Source organism: Tachyglossus aculeatus, chromosome X2 (assembly GCF_015852505.1).
Source record: "Tachyglossus aculeatus isolate mTacAcu1 chromosome X2, mTacAcu1.pri, whole genome shotgun sequence".
Taxonomy (NCBI): Eukaryota; Metazoa; Chordata; class Mammalia; order Monotremata; family Tachyglossidae; genus Tachyglossus; species Tachyglossus aculeatus.
This window is the reverse complement of record NC_052100.1, coordinates 10,942,415-10,965,140: the sequence shown is the minus strand read 5'-3', so window position 1 is coordinate 10,965,140 and position 22,726 is coordinate 10,942,415. Positions and strand designations below refer to the sequence as shown.

Genomic DNA, 22,726 nt, shown 5'->3' with positions numbered 1-22,726 from the left:
CCTGGGGCCACAGTCCAGGGACTGCCCTCTCTGCCAGGCTGGTAGATCCCTCTGGACCTGGCTAGGGCAAATGGGGAAGCATTCTCTCTGTCTTTATCCCCATGACAGCAGGCTGTGCTGCTGCTGCCCCTGCCCTTCAGACACCTTGCCATCCCCCCCACCCCTGCCCCCTCCAGTGCCACACCCACACTGCTCCCATTCTCCCCTCTGGCATTGAACCTGAGTAGCATTTCTCAATTTGGGACTGAGAAATCTCCCCAAGATGGCGGTCAAGAAGGTGCAATGCCAGAGGGGCCAGGCACTCTGTGACTGTGCCCCCGCCCTCTCTGACATTGCTCCCGAGAGGCTGCTATCTTCAAGTCAAACGGCCCCTTATCGGGCTTACCAACTAAAGCCAGCCCGATTCATGAGGAACTTCTGTCAAAATTAGTTTTCAGCTTTCTGCTGAAGGACCCCCCCACCCCAAACAGTAGGTCCTCTCTGAAGAGCAGCCGCGGGTCTGTGGGTGCCCTGGGCTTCCCCGGGCTGTGGCTGGACTCAGAGTAGCGACAGCATACACAGGACCCAGCTCTTGGGCAGACTGAAACAGTGTGAGAACTAGGATACGGTTCTCTCTGCCCCAGCCTGGCACCTACCTTGGCGGCATCCGTCTCCTTCATGACCATATAGGGTTCACAGCACTCCCCAATGTCGCCCTGCTGCAGGACCTTTTCAAGCTGAGAGGAGAGAGGGAAAAGGGATGACTTCCCCAGGTTTCTTTCTGGGTTAGCTCTCCACCCCGAAACCCAAGGGGAGGGCTGGAAGGGACCTCAGGAGGTCAGTGACTCCACTCCTCTGAGCCTCAGCGTGGCCTTCACCGAAGTAATTTCAGCCAGATGGAGATTTAGAGAAGCTCACTGGGCTTCTGTCCCGGCACCTGAGGCTTTTCAAACCAGGACTAATTTCCTCCCGTCTTTCGGCTCCAGGTTAAGACTCCACAAAAGGTGAACCCCCTGCCCGGCCCTATGTTTCTGACAATTGGAATCTTCCTTGTGGCCCAGCAGAGTTCTTCTGGAATCATATGACCAGGTACTCTGGCCCCAGCCCAGTAAGGGCTGGTGGAAAATTGATGACCTGGTCCATCTGGCCTCGCACCAGCTCTAGCCCAAACCAGAAGGGCGGGCTGGGTGGGTGCCATGCTTTCCTGGAGCTTGCCCACTTGGGCAGGTCATTCCAGCTGCCCCATGAAACAACTGTACATGTACAGCTCTCTGGCCAGCAAAGGCAGGTGCAGGCCAAACACTGCTCAAAACTTGGGCTTTGGCCCAGCATGATCTAGAACGCAGAGGGCCTGGCAGGCTGCCCCGCTGCTGGGGCCAGGCTCCACTCTACCCGCTGTCAGCCCTGGGGGTGCAGGGGGCCAGATGCCTGGCTCACCTTGATGACCAAGAAGATGTCCGGGGAGGGATAAGTGATGGAGAAGATGGCGGAGCGGGCCAACGTGGAGATGGCAGGGTGAGCATTATGGGTCCGGAGCAGCCCCTTCATGCAGTCTGAGTTCAGGTCAAAGTAGAAATTCTCTGAGATCTACGGGGCAGGAGGAATCATGCGAGGGGCTAGAGTCGCCTCGAGGCCATCCCAGATCCATGGCCCCAGATCCCCGGAGCGGGGACAGTGGCAGGGTTGATAATGCCCACTGCCCAGTGGGGCATTCCTCAGGCAGCGTTTATAGCCTCTTGGGCACCAGATCCTCCTGCCCCAGCCTGCCAAGAGGGGCACCCACCTTCTTCTTCTCTTTGATGTCGTACAGGGCGAGGATCCCGAAGACGGGCTCAATTTCAATCTCAAATCTGGGCAAGGGGCAGATGGAAAAACCAGTGGGTCCCTCAACTCTTCCCTTTGCTTGGCTTCCCCTCTTACTGCCCCTCCCACTCCCAGCCGGATTTGGAGGTGCCCGGCTCCCTGAGACTGGTCTTCCTGCTTCCTTCACTGGGGAGAAGCCAAGAGAAACCGGCCCAGTAGCAGGAATCAGAGCCTGAGGAAGAGGGCCGGGGGAAGTTGTAGGACCTAGGTCCCTGGTGGGTGGAAAGCCAGGGTCAGTGGGGGACAAACCGACCAAAGGACTGGTCAAGCTCTGGCTCACATTGGTTTCGATCCCTGGCTGGCCCAAGCATCCTGGAATTTCTGCCCTCAAAGGCAAAGGCTGCCAGGAAGGGGAATGTGGGTGTGGAGAGAGAATGTCACACTTACTTGAGGGACAGACACTTGACCAGGATCCTCTGCCCAAAATGCTCCTTGGGAAGATCAGGTATGCTGCAGCGCTCCACAGCCTCATCCTGCCAATGGCCCAGAAAGGTGGCACTCAAACCACGGAGCCTAGCGATCCGGACCCTTGCGCCCCAAGTCAGTAGAGCTGAGCAGGGCCATTGGGTTAAAGGTATGGCTTTTCCCCTCAAGACACAGAGGAGAGGGGCTTGGTTTGGGGGAACTTGTCCTGGCTCAGGAGAGGGATGAACCTGGCAATCTGGGGCACCTGAGCACGGCCCAACCTCTGGGCTACTGGAGCACTTAGGCGGTCTGTCCCCTGAACCCATACCCAACTGTGCCCAATGATTCCCCCACCCTCAACCCTCTCTTTTCTGCTTCTCTTCCACTCCCCACCCTCCCTGCAACTCGCCTCAAGCAGGGTGGCCCAGTGGAAAGAGTACAGGCCAGGGAGTTCAAGGGTCTGGGTTCTAATCCTGGCTCTGCCACTTGCCTGCTGCGTGACCTAGAGCCAGTCACTTCACTTCTTTGGGCCTCCTCCGTTTCCATCACTGTAAAATGGGAATTCATATCTGTCCTCCCTCCTACTTAGGCGGTGTGCCCCATGTGGGACGGGGACTGTGTCCGAGCTACCGATCTCGCCGAGCTGACCCCAGTGCTTAATCCCATGCTTGGCACATTGTCAGCACATCCCAAATAGCCCATTACTATAACTATGTCATTATTACGACTATTATGAGGATGACGACAACAACGAACTGCCCAAACTTGGCTCACATCGTCAGGAGCAGGATAAAGGGCCAGAAGGTCCCGGTGCCGGTTCTGTTTGCGCAGCTCCTCGTTGCGCCGGTCAATCTCCTCCACTGCCGTGCGCTCCAGCAGGGAGGGCAGCAGGGAGTCGGCGGCCGAGTTCTTCAGGTCGAAGATGTTGGAGGCCCAACTACCCCGGGGGGTGTCATCCAGGGAAGCTGAGCAGCGTTTCAGATCATCCTGGAGGGAGACCAAGGGATGGAGGTGACCCTGGGGCTTGTGGGGAGGTTGTGGGGTGGCGGGGGGAATGGCAAAAATCCCCCACCCTAATTGGAAAATCTGAAAGGAGAGAGCAAAGGGACAGCGTGTCCACCCTGCAAAGGGAATAGCCAGGAGCTCCTTGTGGGGGAGGGACTGAGTCTGACCTGATTGTCTTTTTTTTTTTTTTATTAATGGTATTTGTTAAGTTTTTACTATGTATCAGGCACTGTACTAAGCACTGGGGTAGATACAAGATAATTGGGTTGGACGTAGTCTCTGTCTCTCACAGGGCTCACAGCCTTAATCCCCATTTTACAGATGGGGTAAAACAGGTACAGAGAAGTGACTTGCCCAAGGTCACACAGCAGGCATGTGACGGAGCCAGGATTAGAACCCGGGCCCCCGACCCCCAGACCCAGGCTTTTACCACTAGGCCATGCTGCTTCTCTATCTACCCCAGCTCTCAAAACAGTGCCTGACACAAAGTAAGGGTTTAACAAATACCCTAACTAAATAAACGAATCAATAATCCCGGGCCTCACCAAGTCCTCCTGGCTGCTCCGGTCATCCCCGGCCTCATCCAGCTCGAAGACCTGCCGAACCAGCCCCTTCTGCCGCTCCCTCTGCTTCTCAGCAGTGCTGGGGTTATATGCCGTGCTCAGATGCTGATACCTGTGCAAAGAAAATGCTAAGGGGGCTGTGCACAACTGGCAGTGTGAGAAGCACAGTGTGAGAAGCAGTGAGTCCTAGTGGAAAGAGCATGGGCCTAAGAGCCAGAGGACCTGGGTTCTAATCCTGGGCTCCGACGTGCCTGCTGTGTGACCTCGGGCAAGTCACTTCACTTCTCTGTGCCTCAGTTCCCTCGTCTGCAAAATGGGGATTCAATACCTGCTCTCCCTCCTACTTCGAGCCCCATGAGGGATGTGATCATCTTGTATCTACCCCAGTGCTTGGTAAAGGGCTTGGCACATAGTAAGCGCTTAACAAATATCACAATTATTATTAGTAGTAGCATAAGAACTCACCCCACTGCATCCCAAAAGCCACCAGCCCAACCCACTCGTGCCAGGAGAGCCCAATCCGAGAGCATCTCAGGAACTAGGCAGGCAGAACTGGCATTTTAGCATCACCGTCCTGCTCGGCCCTAAAGCAGGACCCGGCTTTCTGAGTCTGGCAGCCAATATCAACTGCCAATAAAAATGATCACAATACATCCTCGACACCTCACTTTCTTCCACCTCTCCCATTCAGTCCCCAACCAGTAAAGGCTCTAGGCTATTAAGCCATCTCCTCACCCGTCTTCAACCTACACTATTTGTGGCTGCACAGATCACCTCCCTGAAGCACCGCTTGGCCCGTATTTCTCTCCACCTCAAAATCCTCCACTGGCTTCCTGTGCCCCTCCACATTACACAGAAACTCCTTGCTATCGGCTTCAAATCTTTCCACCAACATGCCCAACATTACCCTTCTGCTTTCTCATCCCACTATCGCCCAGCCCATTCTCTTTGCTTCTTCTCAGACAACCTTCTAACCGTGTGAATTGGTGGAAAAAGCATGAGCCTGAGAGGCAGGAGACCTGGGTTCTAATCCTAGCTCTGCCACTTGCTTGCCATGTGACCTTGAGCAGGTCACTTCACATCTCCAGGCCTCAGTTTCCTCATCTGTAGAATGGGGATGACGTTCCTGATCCCCTCTGAGCCCTGTGCGGGACAGAGACTGTGACCCACCTGATTATCTTGTATCTTCCCCAGCCCTTACAGTCCTTGGCAAATAGTAAGCACTTCATGAATACCACAATAATTACTATTACATCACTCTCAGCTTTCCTGCTTCTTTCCCCTCACTCGGACTGTTCCCCAGCTTGGAATTCCCTCCTTCCCCATATCCACCTGATCACAGCTCTCCCCACATTCAAAATCCTCCTAAAATCTCACCTCCTCCTCCTCCTGCAACAAGCCTCCCCTGATTAATTCCCAGCACCCTAAATCGTATAAAGCCCACCTCTAGCATCCACCTCTAGCACGTATGAATGCAGTATTTTATTTATACATTTATTTGATTGTACTTCTGATTATCTCGACGATTCAATTAATGCGTGCTTTGACGTCTCTCTCCCCCATTGGAGCATAAGCAGGGAACAAGTCACTTCTTTGCTTTGTGCTTCCCAAGCATTTAGTAAAGTGCATTGCACCAAGGGGGTGCCTAATAAATGCTACCGTTACTACTACTGCCCTTCAGCCTGTCCCCACCCCAGATGTCTTCTAGCAATCCTACTTTCTCTGCACGATGACCCAGTCTTCCGTGTAAATCTGCACCGCGTCGCCCGCTCGGGCATCCAGCTTCCTGTGGAGAAACAGATGGATGGAGAGAGTCAGCCGTGGGACAGGGGCGAACACCGGGCCACGTGGGCACCGAGGGCACACTCACCCTCCCTCGGGGACTCGGGGCTCCGTCGTGCGGCACTCCCGCGGTTCCAGGACCAGCTCTATATCATCGGCCGGAAACTCCACGAGCTCCCGGAACGAGTCGGACTCAGAGTCGGGGAGGTGGGTCAGCAGGAAGTCCTCAAAGTCCACAGGCTCCACCACCTCTGTCAGGGGGACCTGCGGGAAGAGGGGAAGGCCGAAAGGCTGAGCTCTCACGAGTTCTGGGGGTGCTCCCGGCCACACTGTAATGTCCACCCAGGGGGAGCGTGGGATAGGTCCAAGTGAAAACGGTGCCAGAGAGAGCTAACACAAAGGGACAGCCTAGGGGTGCCTCCACAGTGTGGCTGGGAATGTGGCTCCTGCATCCTTTTCTGCCACACACACACCCTCTAGGAAAATCTCGAGATGCGACGCCGGTACAGTATGTAATCTCAGCTCTAAACAGCAGAGGGCGGCGTTGGCTCCTGGGAAGGAAGTTTGGAATCAATCGGTGCGCTGCTGGGGTGCTAGGAAAGCTTGTTCCTGAGTTTATGCCTCAAATAAGTTCCCCAAACTCCTCCTGTTTTCCCCCCTCATCTTCCGTCCATCCTCAGAGGGAGGGTGGCCAGACCCTGGCATCATCAATGGCATTTACTGAGCACTTACTGCGTGCAGAGCACTGTACTAAGCGCTAGGGAGAGGACACTACAATAAGATGATGGCACTTTTTGTTAAGCGCTTACTGTGTGCAAAGCACTGTTCTGAGTGCTGGGGTGGATACAAGGTCATCAGGTTGGCCCATGTGGGGCTAACAGTCTTAATCCCCATTTACAGATGAGGGAACTGAGGCACAGAGAATCAATCAATCGTATTTATTGAGCGCTTACTGTGTGCAGAGCACTGTACTAAGCGCTTGGGAAATACAAGTTGGCAACATATAGAGACAGTCCCTACCCAACAGTGGGCTCACAGACTAAAAGGGGGAAAAGAGAAGTTAAATGACTTGCCCAAAGTCACACAGCTGACAAGTGGCAGAGCTGGGATTAGAACCAATGACCTCTGACTCCCAAGCCCGGGCTCTTGCCACTGGGCCACGCTGCAGTGGGTTGACACCATCCCCGACCACAAGGAGCTTACAGTCTGAACTCTGCATACTTTGACAGGGCGAGATCAAACACTGTGGATGGATGCTGGTGTGAGGGAAATGTCAACAGGGTGGGTACTTAAGAGGTGATGGGGAGGGCCATTACACTGAGGGGACCCTCCTCTGTCTCTCCGCATGCTTCAGTAGCCCAGCCACCAAAGTGGGGCAGACTGGCAATTCAGCTACCCTCCCGAGGTCTCCCCTGCTCAGGGAGAGAGGCAGAAGGACTACTTGGGAGAGGATAAACTAATTCATTCGTAGCAGACTTCAGAACTGAAGGGCGAAGGGAGATACAGGAGCTTGTGTCACGGAGTAACAGAGGGGCCGTGGGAGGAGAAAAGGAGTGGACTGAGAAATCACTCTGCTCACCTTACAGCAAGACAGAGATGGGAAGCAGCATGACCTAGTGGAAAGAGCACGGATCTGGGTTTCTAATACCAGTTCTGCCACTTGCCTGCTGTTACCTTGGGCAGGTCACAATTTCTTTGGACCTTTGTTTCCTTAGCTGCAAAAAGGGGATTCGGTACCTGTTCTCCCTCCTACTTAGACTGGAAGACCGGAACTGTGTTCCACCTGATTTACTTGCATCTACCCCATTGCTTAGAGGGATGCTTGAAACCTATAGTAAGTGCTTAACAAATACCAAAATCATCATGGGGAAATAGGAGGTGATTGAAGGAATAGCAAAGGACACTCTTCCCATTTCTCCTACTCTGGCCAAGGGCTCAGATCTCAGGCCCGTCCTTGAAAGGAAAGCCACAGACATGTGAAAACAACAACAAAAAGGTTACGACGTGATTTTAGCCCTGGTTGTGAACCATTCTACAGAGGAGCAACCAACAGGAAGTGTGGGGTAGACACCCAAAACCACTCAGAGGAAGTGGGAGAAACCACACTGCCAGTGGGACAAGCTGCTGCCACTCTCTCACTCATTCACTCAATCTTTTCCTCCCTCCCTCCTCCACTGATGCCTGAGAATTTTCCCTCCCTGGGCTCCATGTGGAGAGTTTGGGGAGCTGTTGGTGTGGGTGCTGTCCCAGGGCTGGCGGGGGGGGAAACCCATCTCTCCTCATGCCCCAGCAGCTTGTCCAGGGCCTGCCTCCCACACTCCTCCCGATTCTCTGGTTTGATGACATTTAAAGACTTCCCGTCCCACTGGGTTTTCAGGATTCATTGACTTTTTTTCTGTTGGGCTTCATGCTGATGAAAAAATCCCTCATTTTAGAAAAAGCCACAGCTGATGGTTTCTCCCACCCCCCTCACTCCTACCTAACTTGAAGAGTGTGTCACAGATCCAGCCAAAGGAGAAGAGCAGCTGCAAAGCCACATACACTCATTACAGTGTTAGAGAACCACTTGTGTAATGAAGCAAGGAGGAGGGGGAAGGAAAGGGGAGGGGAGAGAAGGGGGCAGGAAGGGAGAGGAGGCAGGAGGGAAGGGAAAGGACAGGGATGAGGAGGGCTGAGAAAGAAGGGGAGATGAAGAAGGGAGGGTAAGAGAAGGAGGGGCAAGAGAGAGATGAGGGGGCAAGGAGGGGTGAGGAAGAGAAAGAGGGGAAAAATCAATCATATTTATTGAGGGCTCACTGCATGCAGAGCATTGTACTAAGTGCTTGGGAGAGTATAATATATCAGTCACATTCCCTGCCCACAACGAGCTTACAGTCTAGACGGAGAGACAGACATTAATAGGAATAAATTACGAATATATACGTAACTGTTGCAGAATTGAGGGAGGGGTGAATAAAGGGTGCAAATACAGGTGCAAGGGAGAAGCAGAATGGAGTGGAAGAAAAGGAAATGCAGGTTTAGTCAGGGAAGTCCTCTTGGATGAGGAGGTGTGCCTTCAATAAGACTCTGAAGAGGGAGAGAGAAATTGTCTGTCAGACATGAAGACGGAGGACATTCCAGGCCAGAGGCAGGATGTGGGCGAGAGGTTGGCAAGATAGACGAGACTGAGGTAGAGTGAGTAGGTTGGCTTTAGAGGAACAAAGTGTGAGGGCTAGGTTGTAGTTGGAAAGCAGCAAGGTGACTGAGTGCTTTAAAGCCAATGGTAAGGAGTTTCTACTTGATGTGGAGGTGGATGGGAAACCACTGGAGGTTCTTGAGGAGTGGGGAAATCGTCTGAACATTTTTGAAAGAAAATGATCCTGGCAGCAGAGTGAAGTATGGATTGGAAAGGGGAGAGACAGGAGGCAGGGAGGTCAGCAAGGAGGCTGATAGAGTAATCAAGGCAGGATAGGATAGTGCTTGGGTTAACATGGTAAGCAGTTTGAGTGGAGAAGAAAGGGGAGATTCTAGCGATGTTATGAAGGTTGAACTGAAAGGATTTACTGAAAGATTGAATCTGTGGGTTGAATGAGAGAGAGGAGTCAAGGATAATGCCAAGGTTACGGGCTTTTGAGACAGGAAGGATGGTGGTGCCGTCGGGGAGACGGGGTTTGGGTGGAAAGATAAGGAATTTTGTTCAGACATGTTAAGTTTGAGGTGATGGTGGGACATCAAAGTAGAGTTGTCTTGAAGGCAGGTGGAAATGTGAAATTGCAGAGAGGGAGAGAGATCAGGGCTGGAGATGTAGATTTGGGAATCATCTGCATAGAGGTGGTAGTTGAAACCATAGGAGTGAATGAGTTCTCCAAGGGAGTGGGTGTAGATGGAGAATAGAAGGGGACCCTGAACTGAACCTTGAGGGACCCCCACAGTTAGGGGGTGGGAGGCAGAGGAGCCCGCGAAAGAGACTTAGAATGAGAGGCCAGAGAGATAGGAGGAGAACCAGGAGAGGACAGTTGCCAGTGAAGCCGAGGTTGGATAATGTTTCCAGGCGAAGGGGGTGCTCGAGAGTGTCAGAGGCAGCTGAGAGGTTGAGAAGGATTAGGATGGAATAGTGGCCGTTGGATTTGGCAAGAAGGAGATCATTTATGACCCCTGAAAGGGCAGTTTCTGTGGAGTGAAGGGGATGAGAGGGTCAAGGAGAAAACTGGAGGAGGGGAACTTGAGACAGTGGGTGTAGAAAACTCACTCAAGGAGTTTGGAAAGGAATAGCAGGAGGGAGGTGGGGCGATAACTGGAAGGAACTGTGGGGTCAGGGGAGGTTTTTTTAGGATAGGATAGGGGAGATCTGAGTATGTTTGAAAGCAGTGGGGAAGAAGTCACTGGAGGGCAAACAGTTGAAGATGGTGGTCAGGGAGGGAAGAAGAGAGGGGGCAAGTCCTTTGATATAGTGTGAAGGGATGGGGTCGGATGCGAAGGTGGAGAGGGTGGATTTTGAGAGAAGGCAGGAGATCTACTCGAGATACTGCTGGGAAAGATGGAAGAGTTGAAGGAGGGGCAGGAGGAGGGAGGGACTGGAGAGGAGCAGGGGAGATTTTAGGGAGATGATGCCTGGAAGTTTCAATTTTCTCAATAAAGTAGGTAACCAGGTCATTAGGGGCAAGAGATGGGGGAGGTGGGGGTGCAGGGGGGTTTGAGGAGGGAGTTAAACAACTGGAACAACTGGCGAGGGCGATGGGCATGGGTGTCAGTGAGGATGGAGAAATAAAATTGCCGGGCAGAGAAGAGGGCAGAGTTAAAGCACCCAAGGATGAACTTGAGGTAGGCGAGGTCGGCCTGATATCTAGATTTCTGCCAGCAGCGCTCTGCGGCTCATGCACAGGAGTGGAAGAAGCGGTCTGTGCTGGTGATCCAGGGCTGTGGGTTACTGGTGCGAGATCGACAAAGGGATAGGGGAGCAAGAGAGTTGAGTTCAGTGTAGAGGGTGGCGTTGAGGGCATCAATTTGGTCATCAGGGGAAAGTAGTTTGGGTATGAAGGCTAAATGGGGCGTGATGACTTGAGAAAATTGGATAGGGTCAAAAGATTAGAGGCCTCAATGGGGGAACAGGACAGATTTGCAGGGAGGAGGTGTGCGGGACAGAAGGTGAAGAGGCTGTGGTTAGAGTTGGAAGAGACTGTGTAGTGACTGGAGATGATGAGATCAAGTGTATGTCCAAGTTGGTGAGTGTGTGAGCTGGGGTGGAGCAAGAGGTCAGTGGAGTTGAGGAGTGATAGAAAGCGGGCAGCGGAAGGGTCATCAGGAAGATCTATATGGATATTGAAGTTCCCAGGGATTTATGCCGGCACGGAGAATGTGAGAAAGGGATCAAAATGGTTCAAAAAGTTGGAAGGTGAGGTCGGTGGGGGTGGTAGATGACTGTGCCTAGTATCTGGAGTGGGTGGTAGAAGTGGATATGGGTTTCAAAGGAAGGAAAGAGAGGGATGCTGGAGGTGGGATGGTGCAAAAGCGGCACTGGGGAATGAGAAGAAAGCCCACTCCTCCCCCTTTCCCAGTGAATCTGGGGGAGTGGGAGAAAACGAAGCCCCCTCTAGAGAGGGCAGCAGGGTAGACCGTGTCAGCTGAAGATAGCCAGATTTCAGTGATGTTGAGGAGGAGCAGTGACTAGTCAGGAACAGGTCAAGGACAAAGAAAAGCTTTCCCTAATGGAGCGGGGGTTCCACAGGCTGCACTTGGCTGAGGCTGTTGGGGAGGTGCTGGGGGAGGGGTTGGATGGAGGGGGAGGAGGAGGGTGCTGGGAAGGGAGGACAGGGATGGGCTGATTGGAGGGCGGTGATTGAGGGGTCATGGTGAGGTCAAGGAAGTTTAAAGGTTGTAGGTGAGGTTATTCAAAGGAGAAAAGGAGGGGAGAAGAAGGGAGAGAAGGAAGTAGTCATCTCAGCCTGGGAAAAGGACTTGGGCAAACTAAACAAAAAAAATAGTAAAAATGTGCAGCTTCTGAAGCAACTACTAGCAAATATGTCAAAAATGCAGTCCCCTCTCCCTGCCAACTCTTGGCCCTGCCCCTGTCTCCGCAACATAGAGGAGAATAAACACAATCTTCCCTTCCTGTAAGCAAGAAACAGCAGGAGACAAGTCTCTTCCATTCCTTCAAAGTGTAGGTCCCCTTACTGTTTGTCAAGCACAGTGTACTGCCACCCAGTTTCCTCAGACAGTTGACACTGACACAACTGGGGAAGGTGGGGAGAGCCTCCAAGCCACCCCCAAACTTCTGACAGGTTTCAGTTTCCAGCTTGATTTTCGAAACTCATCCTAACTAAAAGACATCCAGTACTTCAGGCCTCTCTTCCCCCTAAACTAGCCGAAGCACGTAGTTCAGTAGCACTGTTTAGCTGGGGAAGAGAGTCCTGGGTTGCAGGTTAAGACTCCTGGATTTAAGTCCTGTCTCAGCTCCTGCCTGAGTGGGTGAAAAGGACACTTCTCATGTCTTGCTGCCTCAGTGTCTCATTGTAAAGTGGGAAGAGTACTCCCCAGATGCAAGAATGAAGGAGATAATGTATGGAAAGTACTTTGAACCTCCTCAAAGAAATGCAATGAACTGTGGTTAATGAAAATAATGGCCACCCTATTCATTATATCATTAGTTCATAATAACTGTGGTTGCTATAAACTTTGCATGGGTGTCCCCACCTACACACCCATCTCTACCACTACAGTGAAACACTAACAAGGGAGGAAATAAAACAGTGAGACAGCTGGAGCCCAAAGGGCGTAACAACAGGGAGAGGGGCAGTATGAGGAGGGAGAAAGTCGGAGAGGGAGAGAGAGAAAGAGAGAGAAAAAGACAGAGACAGAAACACAGAGCGACAGATAGACACAGAGAGAAACTCAGACACAGTAAGCTCATTGTGAGCAGGGAACATGCCTACCAGCTCTGTTTAATTTTTCTCTCCCAAGCACTTAGTGCAGTGCTCTGCACACAAAAAGTGCTCAAAAAATACCACTGATTGACAGACACAGAGAAAGAGGGGGAGACAGAGACATAAAGAGATGGAGAGATAGACACAGAGACACATCCTGCAGCCACTTTAGTGTAAGCGGAACTGCCTCTAACGAAGCATCTGGATGTGGAGGCTCCTCCTGTTTCTGGGCCCCCCTGGGAGAAATCAGGGCAATGCTCCCACACAGCCCACACTAGCCTACTCTCTTGACCACCCAACTGCCCGGGATACTGACCGACTGCTGGGAACCACTGCGCTTCTTGGAGAGCTGTGGGGAGCCGCCATACTCCCGGGACACCTGCTTCCTCACTTCAGCTGCCACTGTCCTGGAAAGGAGAGAAACAAAGAAAGCTGGATCGGAAAATTGCCCCTCTCCACCCCCTCCCCCGCGCTCTTAGGGGTCGATTCCCTCACAACTTCCCAGCACCCAAAATTCCATTCAGCACTGGGAGAGTGGGACTACCAGGAGCTGATCCCATGACTCGCATGCAGTTCCCATGCTTCTTCGGGGCCCTGGACTCTCGTGGGCCAAGGAGGCCTGAGGGGCGAGGCAAAGAGGGTCACGGACCACCGGCCCCAGACTGTGCCCATTCTAGGCTCTAGGACAGGAAGCTAGGTGGAGAGTCAGGGGCATCCCTGACTGCCCGTATTTGAATCAGGGAAGTTGCTGCAGAACATGCTGGCATTCACTGAATGGGGGGTAGGGTAGAGGGAGGGAAGGGGGCAATGAGGAGGGGAGGAGGAGAGAAAAAAGGGGGGCTCAGTCTGGGAAGGCCTCCTGGAGGAGGTGAGCTCTCAGTAGGGAGCTCAAGGAAGGAAGGAAGAGAGTTAGTTTGGTGGATGTGTGGAGGGAGGGCATTCCAGGCCAGAGGTAGGATGTGGGCCAGGGGTTGATGGCGGGACAGGCGAGAATGAGGCATGGTGAGGAGGTTAGTGGCAGAGAAGCAGAGTGTGCAGGCTGGGCTGGAGAAGGAGAGAAAGGAGGTGAGGTAGGAAGGGGAGAGGTGATGGAGAGCTTTGAAGCCGAGAGTGAGGAGTTTTTGCTTGATTCGAAGGTTGATATGCAACCATTGGAGATTTTTGAGGAGGGGAGTGAGATGCCCTGAGTGTTTCTGTACAAAGATAATCCAGGCAGCAGAGTGAAGTATAGACTGAAGCGGGGAGAGACAGGAGGATGGGAGATCAGAAAAGAGGCTGATGCAGTAATCCAGTCAGGATAAGACAAGAGACTGAACCAGCAAGGCAGAGGTTTGGATGGAGAGGAAAAGGCGGATCTCGGCGATGGTGTGGAGGTGAGACCGGCAGGTTTTGGTGACGGATTGGATGTGTAGGGTGAATGAGAGAGCGGAGTCAAGGATGACACCAAGGTTGCGGGCTTGTGAGACGGGAAGGATGATAGTGCCATCCATCTACAGTGACGGGAAAGTCAGGGAGAGGACAGGGTTTGGGAGGGAAGACAAGGAGCTCAGTCTTGGACATGTTGAGTTTTAGATGGTGGGCAGACATCCAGATGGAGATGTCCTGAAGGCAGAAGGAGTTAAGAGCCTGGAGGGAGGGAGAGAGAACAGGGGTGGAGATGTAGATTTGGGTGTCATCAGCGTAGAGATGATAGTTGAAGCCATGTGAGCAAATGAGGCCCGTGATCTATCCAATAGGCCATGCTCTTTCTCCAGGATAGGGAAAATAGGGATGAGGGGCAGGTGGGGGAGACCCATGCCAATTTTACAGTCCGGTGGTCCCCACCTGTCTGCCGGGCTGGCCAGACCCCCCTGGTGCAAAGACCAAAAGAGATTCGGGTTTCAGGTCTCGGAGAAAAGTCTCCAGCCCTGAGCACTGCCTGCCCTTACACTAGTCCCTCCCCTCTCTGGGCCTCAGTTTCCCCACAGAGAGGGTAATCCCTGCCCCCTCATTGGGCTGTGGTGAGAAGGATGAATGAGATCATGTCTGCAAAACCCCAGGAGCTGTGGGCGCCGGACCAGACAGTGGGGAAGTCTTCTATAACATCCCACACGACGCTCAGGCAAATGCAGTTTACTTAAAATGAGGGGAAAGCCTTCTCCCGCCACGCTTCTGCTTCCTCATGAAAGGGGCCTCAGCTCTGCCTGTCTCCCTCCACCAAGGAGCTATGGGGCTCTCCTTCTCTGGCAGAGGAAAAGGAGAGGCTGAAAACATTCTAAATCCAAACAGGGGGTGGTGAAATTAAAAAGTCGGCCGGGAATCAACAACAGCAGGATCCAGGCCTGTCCTGTCCTCCACCCCTTCACCCCAGTTCAGGCCGCCTCCTTCCTGTCTCGCTCCTGGCTTTGTTCAATTCAGGCCACAGGCAGGCCTCAGCAGTGCCTTGAATCTGAGCACGATCCAGGACAAGGTGGATGGAGAGGGGAAAGGGGACTGACTGAGCCTTTGGGGCTGGTTGTGGAGCCTGGCAGGTGCCGGGTGGGGAGCATCTGATGCTCAAACCTTTGTCAGGGTTGTCCGCCATGCGTCACCCCGGTGCCTGCAGCTTCTGAGAGAGGTCACAGTGGGCAGGGGCCAGCCAGTTGGGCTACCTTCTACCCTCCCACCCCAGGGCAGCAGGCCTTGCAATATCAATTGGCAGAGATGGGATGCTGCAATAGAGGCCGGGGCATTCAACCCCAAAGGGAAAAGCTCAGGCAGCAGAGGATTAGCTTTGGATCATGCTTCAGGGTTGTCACAGGCACAGCACTGACACTGCCAGAGGTCTCAGCTCGCCCCCGCCACCCTGAGTAAGGTGTTTTGGGGTTGGGGGCAATGGTTGTCATTCAAATCCCCAGCCTGATGGGGCTTTGGGAAGGGAGAGAGAGAGGTTTCTCACTCCTCCTTACCCCTGGAAGTGAGACTCAATTCTTCTCATCCAAAATTCAGGGCCTCATTTCCCAGAAACTAGTGCGCGGGTGGGCATATGTATAAACACACACACACACACACACACACACACACACACACACACCGCCCCCCCCCACCCCCCCTTTCAGAAAGCACATGATGTCAGCCCTGGATTCCATTCCCTCCACCCCCTCCCCCCAACCTCATTCCCCTTATGGCTCTCCCTCCCCCAAGGAAATAGACCCCATACCAGCTGCAGAGCATCACAGTCTCCAGCTCACAGCAAATGAAAGGAGAAAGGAAAACAAGGGAGAAGTTCTTGTTCTTATCTGGCCCCCTAGCACAGCCAGGCGACACAAATCCCAGGAGTTTCTTGGCAGAATCAGCTGTTTCAGCTGCTCAAAGCAAGCTGGAAGCACAGAGGCCACTGGAGCCACAACTCTTGCTCCTATCTCTCGAGAGCACTGTGCTAGGCACTGCAAGTTCCCAAATCCCAAGGAGGATCTGCCACAACAGGAAGACGGGGCTGGACAACGGCAGGCTGGTCCCTTTTTGTCAGAGAAGGGGAAACTGTAGGCCTGAAAGGAAACCTGTCACGCGGAAAGGAAATTCTCTCCTTTTTGGTCTGGTCGCATGTTGTGAGATTGCTAGAAATCTGCAGACCATCTCAGCAGAGAAGTTTCCCAAAGCCCATGGGGAAATCTGGGACCAGTTGATGCTGTTCACCCTGCATCCAAGTCCCTCCCTGTCCACCCCACAGTGCCTACGGCATAGGAGGGGGCTCCCTAGGGACAGAGCTCAGCGCCCCAAATACAATGCAGAGTTGGAAACGTCATTTCTCATAGGAGGGGCCAAACCTCTGGAGCTGCTCTGCCATTTCCCCCAGCAGAGGGTAAGGGTATGGATGTCCAACAGCCAGAATCACACTTCCCTTTGGAGTTTCTTGTTCTATTATAATCCAGGGGTAAGTTAGGTTTATATCCCAGGGATCCCTTGGTGGAAACCCCCCAAAAGGACTGTTTACTTCCTGACATAAGCCAGGACGCTCCTCCAAGCTGGAGTTTATTGTAATCTTGAGGTCCCCTGCCTTCCACATTCTTGAGGGAGTATTTTCCACTACAGCACTCTGAGATAACGTAGGTAAATCGCCACTCCCGTCCTGTAATTTTATATTATGGTTCCTCAAAGGCAAATAGGAATCAGCTGGGGTTCTACTATCTGGCCCTTGCTCTATGCTGGGAAGTAGTAATAGTCTTTTCTTAGCACCCACTGGGTGCAGTGCATTGTACTAAGTGCTTAGAAGAGCACAACATAATTCACTCAATTGGCTCTCCCCCTCCTATCTCACTGATTTTTAATAGTATTTGTTCAGTGCTCACTGTGTGCCAGGCACTGTTCTAAGTGCTGGAGTAGATACAAGCTAATCAGGGTGGACACAATCCATGTCCCACGTGGCGTTCACAGTCTTAATTCCCATTTTACAGATGAGGTAACTGGCACAGAAAAGTGAAGTGACTTGCCCAAGGTCACAGCAGACAAGTGGTGGTGCCAGAATTAGAACCCAGGCCCTATGACTCCCAGGCCTGGGCTCTTTCCACTAGGCCATGCTGTTTCTCCTACAACCCAGCCTGTTCACTTTGCCAACCAACTCTCTGCACTTCCATCTCATCTGTCTCACTGTTGACCCCTCAGCTTCATTCTCCCTGGGCCTGGTGCTTCACTCCCCTTTATATCTGATAAGACTGCCACTCTCTCCATCTTCAAAGTCCTCCTAAAATCCTTTCTCCTCCAGAAAGCCTTCCCTGACTAAGCTCTCATCTCCTCAACTTTTGCTTCCTCCCTTCTGCGTTGCCTGTGAACTTGGGTCCGTAACCCCAGAGCACTTTGATACTCACCCCACCCCCATAGCACTTATTTCCATTTCTTTATACTTTGCTGCTTCCCCTATTTGTAATCGATTTTAACGCCTGTCTCCCCGTGTAGTCCGTAAGCTCCTTGTGGACAAGGACCATGTCTACCAACTCTGTTGTACTGCATTCTCTCAAGTGCTCTGCACACAGTAAGCAGTCAATAAATGCCATTTGTTGACTGAATGGTGGATAGGGGTTCTAAAATGCTCCCAACGAGAGTCTCTGGCTCTTCTCAGACTCTTTCAGAATTCTCTCTTCCCTGCCTCAAAGGGGCACCCGTGAATGAAGGGGCACTCATGAATGAGCCCATATGAGCCAGAGGAAAGGAACCTTCAGAAGACCGATCACAAGCAGGGGCTGAGGGGAAAAGCCACCGCCAAACCTCCAAACAAGCTGAGAAGCATTCCAGCATCCCTCCACACCACCCACATTTCCATCAGCTGAATCACACTGCGCTTGGACAATAATCATGATGGCTGCTCCCCTCACTCTGCCTCTTGGTGACACAGATGTTATTCCAGAAGGATTCTTGCACAGAATCTCACGCTTTGCAGAGGCTCCCAAAGCAGCAAAAGCAGCCTGAATCTTGGCCAGGGGCCTTAGCAAGGGAGAAATGGAAAGGGGGCAGATTACATTTCCGACAGACCACCGCTTTCCCCATAAATAAAATAAATGTTTTATTTATATTGATGTCTGTTTATTTATATTGATGTCAGTCTCCCCCCCAGACTGTGGGCTCATTGTGGGCAGGATATTGTCACTTTATTGCTGTACTGTACTTTCCCAAGCACTTAGTACAGTGCTCTGCATATAGTAAGCACTTAATAAAATATGACTGAATAAATCTTCAAAGCCCTATTAAAATCATATCTCTTCCATCTCTTTAGTCATCTTCAGTCATCTTTAGTCTTTAGTCATCTCTTCCCTGACTAACCTCTTCTCCACACCATATTCCGTCAATTGTCAGCTGTGTGACTTTGGGGAAGTCACTTAACTTCTCTGTGCCTCAATTACCTCATCTGTAAAAGGGGGATTAAGACTGTGAGCCCCCCGTGGGACAACCTGATCACCTTGTAACCTCCCCAGCACTTAGAACAGTGCTTTGCAAACAGTAAGCGCTTAATAAATGCCATCAATTTATTGTGAGTTGTGAGTTGTCTATGCACCTGAGTCTGTACCCCCTAAGCATCTTGATACCCCCTGCACAGATGTCCACATTTTTGAACACTGCCACTTCCCCATTGTAATTTAACGCCTTTCTCCCCCACTAAACTGCAAGCTCCTTGAGGGCGGGGATCATGTCTACCAACTCTATTGCATTGTTCTTTTCCAAGTGCTTACTGCAGTGCTCTGCACACAGTAAGCACTCAATAAATCCCATTGACTGATTGACTAGGGAAAGAGCAAAAGGGGAGAGGCTTTGCAGACTCCTTTCTGACTTCTCTAAAATCCTACCTCCTCCAGAAAGCCCTCCCTGACTAAGCTCTCATCTCCTCACCCTTAACTTCAACCTGACCAGAAACCAGACTTTGGGCTGTTTCATGGCCTGGCAGGCTGACTTTCAATTTCTTCTCTCTGCCCTGCCCCCAGAGCTGAGGGAAGCAGCATGGACTAGTGGAAATAATAATAATGATAATAATAATAATAATAATGGCATTTGTTAAGCGCTTACTATGTGCAAAGCACGAGCCGAGCCTGGGAGTCCAACTCCGCCACTTATCTGCTGTGTAATTTGGGCAAGGCACTTCACACTTCACAGCCCCACAGCACTTATGTACATACCCATAATTTATTTATGTTAACTTCTGTCTCCCCCTCTAGACCGTTAGCTCATTGTGGGCAGGGAAAGTATCTACCAACTTCTGTCATATTGTACACTCCCAAGCGCTTAGAACAGGGTTCTGCACACAGTACGTGCTCAATAAATACCACTGCTTGAATGATTCTCTGTGTCAGTTTCTTTATCTGGAAGAAGCAGCGTGGCCTACCTACCAACTTCTGTCATATTGTACACTCTCAAGCGCTTAGAACAGGGTTCTGCACACAGTACGTGCTCAATAAATACCACTGCTTGAATGATTCTCTGTGTCCGTTTCTTTATCTGGAAGAAGAAGCGTGGCCTAGTGGATAGAGCACAGGCCTGGGAGTCAGAAGGTTCTGGGTTCTAATTCTGACTCTGCCTCTTGTCTGCTGGGTGACCTGGGGCAAATCAAGGTATTGGTATTTCTTAAGTGCTTACTACATGCCACTCATTCAATCGTATTTATTGAGCGCTTACTGTGTGCAGAGCACTGTACTAAGTGCTTGGGACAGGTACAAGCAAACTGGGTCCCACATGGGGCTCTCAGTCTCAATCCCCAGTTTCCAGATGAGGTAACTGAGGCACAGAGAAGTGACTTGCCCAAGGTCACACAGCAGAAAAGTGGCGGAGACAGGATTAGAACCCATGATGTTCTGACTCCCAGACCCATGCTCTATCCACTATGCCACCCTGCTTCACTTCTCTGTGGCTCAGTTACCTCATCTGTAAAATGGGTATTAAGACTATGAGCCCCATGCAGGACAGGTACTGTGTCCAACCCAATTTCCTGGTATTCACCCCAGTGCTTAGAACAATGCCTTGAATGTAGTAAGCACTTAAATACCATAATAATAATAATAAAATGCAGATTCAGTACCTGTTCTCCCTCCCACTTCAACTGTGAACCCCAAGTGGGACAGGGACTATGTCCAACCTGATTATCTTTTAATCTGGCTGGTGTCGGGGAGGGAGTTTGGCCCGGCTCATCGGAGTCTTTGAGGACCCAGCAGCTTTCGGCCCAGCTAGCCCAGCTAGCCATCTCTGCTCAGGAGAGAGCCTGGAGCTGAAAGAGCTTTAGAATCCCAACTGAATAGAGGGGGGGAAAAAAAGCAGAAATTTCATTAGCACCTTCCCAGTTCACATATTCATTCATTCATTCAATCGCATTTATTGAGCGCTTACTGTGTGCAGAGCACTGTACTAAGCACGTGGGAAGTACAAGTTGGCAACATACAGAGATGGTACCTACCCAACAATGGGTTCACAATCTAGAAGGGACATATGAATGATTCAGCTGGACATGGACTACATCCGGAAGGATGTTTTGGAAAGCAACTAAGAATAAAGGAAGAAAACTCTCCAGAGCGCCCACTGATGTTCTGCCAGGCGCAATTGGGTTCTTGCTAATGTGTGCCCAAAAAACCCACCCTTTTCACCCTTCTTCCCAAGACCACTTAGCTCATTGACTCTCCCACTTGAAACATCTAGAGTTGGGCTATCTCTGTATAGGGACCTTTGGGAACTGCCCCATAGTTCCCACCGAGACAGGTCCAAGCTTCGATCTCTCCTCACCTGTTTCTAGGCAACTGTGGTTGGAGCCCAAGTTTGGCCCCGAACTGTTCCATATCCATCTGCTCCCTAAGACTCCCTATAGGGCTGAGCAGGAATCCTTCTGTATCTAGGGCTTAGTACAGTGCCCTGCACACAGTAAGTGCTCAATAAATACCATTGACTGATTAGCAAGAAGCTCTTTGAAACGGTACTGCTGCCCCAGAGCTGGGATTCAGCCCAGTTTCCTGACACCCACTCCTCTTCCACTCACGATTTTCATTTTTGAAAGGGGAGCCCCACGGTCTGAACCAAATGCAGCTTCCAAAGTGTTAGCTTACCAATAAACTTGAACAGGACAGCCAAGTCTCATGGCAGGCAGGACTGAGATCATGTCTACCAAGTCAACTGTACTCTACCATGCTCTGCTCCAGCAAGTGCTCAACAAATACCACTGATTGACTGCTCCCAGCTACCAAACTTGAGTTCAAATCTAGACCCACACTGGGATAGGCTCAGATATCTGCATGCTGCTTCCTGTGACCTAACCCCTTCATCACCTCGGTAGATTCTGAAATGAATGGGGCGAGAACTTGATTTTCTTCTGCCCTTCCAATCTCACCCTCCCTCCTGGTGGCAACTTCCTCAGCCCCATGGGAGAGCAGGGAGGAGAAAAGCAAAAGAGAACATATGGCTGAGAGCCAATGTGCCAAAGTGAGCGAAGGAGGCAGATCCCCAAATTATAAACCCAAGGATGAGATCTTTTTTTTGAATGGCACTTGTTAAGCGCTTACTATGTGCCAGGCACTGTACTAAGTGCTTAGTACCGTGCTCAAGCGCTTAGTACAGTGCTCTGCACACAGTAAGCACTCAATAAATATGATTGAATGAATGAATGCAAGATAATCAGGTTTGACACAGTTCATGTCCCACCTGGGGCTCACAGCCTTAATCCCCATTTTACAGATGAGGGAACTAAGGCACAGAAAAGTCAAGTGATTTGTTCAAGGTCACACAGCAGATGAGTAGTGGAGCCGGGATTAGAACCCAAGTCCTGCTGACTCTAGGCCCATGCTCTATCCATTAGGCCACCCTGCTTCTCTTGCCCTTCTTGCCAGATTTCTAGAACAAAGTCTGCAATTGTGCAGTGACAAGTTTGGGGTGAAAAAGGAAACACTCAAAATAAAACCCAATGCCTTTGTACTTCACATCTGCCCAAATGCCTTCACTGACTCTGTTGCTTCCTCCTACCTGAAATTTATTTGAGTGTCTGTCTCCCTGGAGAGAATGATGGCAGGGCTCAGGTCTACCAACTCGGTGGTATTATACTCTCCCAAGTGCTCAATGCAGTGCTCTGCACATAGTAAGCACTCAATAAACACCACTGATGGATTGATGGGATCTTACCTTCATCCTGGATCCCCCAAGCACTTCCAACTTCACTGATGCTATAGAATAATCTAAGGAAACAGGCCCCAGAGAGGGCAGGAGATTAGCCTAGGGCCACACAGCATTCATTGCTGGACCCTTGGTTTTGGCTGCCAGGCCACTGGTTGGCCAGATAGAAAACACTCCACCCAAGCCAGTTTTTTAATTCATTCTCCAGCACTGAAGTGGTTCCAAGTCTCCCCCAGTGCCTCCTCATCCTGAGCCATAAAGCCCCACAAAGCCAGACTCGCTGCTAATAAGACATAACAGCCACTTCTAAGATGGCAGCCACCAATCACTTAGCTGGGAATCGCAGCCGTCCCAGGAGAGGCAGTCCACCATCTGGATCCCAGCAGCAGGGCTGAGGAAGGACCGGAGGAAATCTGACAGAGGAACATGCTTCCCGTACCCCTTGGAGCCAAGAAAGGTCACCCGAAATCGCCAACTCAGAGCTGGAGGGAGAGTGGCGTTCGAGGTCCAGCCTATTTCCCCTAATGACTTCGCCTGCCCCACTGAGATCAAAAGGGGTCACAGGCATATAGAATCCCATCTGCCTGGGCCCCACCAGCCAATTCCAGAACACTAAGGGCAAGGAAGAGGGAGAGAAAATCTTTT

The 22,726-nt window shown here is 51.5% G+C and overlaps 1 protein-coding gene across 16 annotated transcripts in view; it reads right to left on the bottom strand.

Annotated features, from left to right (window-relative positions):
• Positions 1–22,726, bottom strand: part of DOCK6 (dedicator of cytokinesis 6) — an 81,680-nt gene that overhangs the window by 45,903 nt on the left and 13,051 nt on the right. For 15 of the 16 annotated variants that reach the window (XM_038771311.1, XM_038771316.1, XM_038771315.1 and 12 more), the window contains exons 2-10: positions 12,813–12,903; positions 5,686–5,861; positions 5,533–5,601; positions 3,798–3,927; positions 3,022–3,234; positions 2,230–2,315; positions 1,763–1,829; positions 1,417–1,566; positions 636–716 (exon numbers count right to left, since the gene is read on the bottom strand). In XM_038771311.1, the coding sequence (XP_038627239.1) occupies positions 636–716; positions 1,417–1,566; positions 1,763–1,829; positions 2,230–2,315; positions 3,022–3,234; positions 3,798–3,927; positions 5,533–5,601; positions 5,686–5,861; positions 12,813–12,903 (1,063 nt within the window). Of the gene's footprint in view, positions 1–635; positions 717–1,416; positions 1,567–1,762; positions 1,830–2,229; positions 2,316–3,021; positions 3,235–3,797; positions 3,928–5,532; positions 5,602–5,685; positions 5,862–12,812; positions 12,904–22,726 lie in introns of those variants that run through there. The other variant, XM_038771324.1, reaches the window with a different exon arrangement.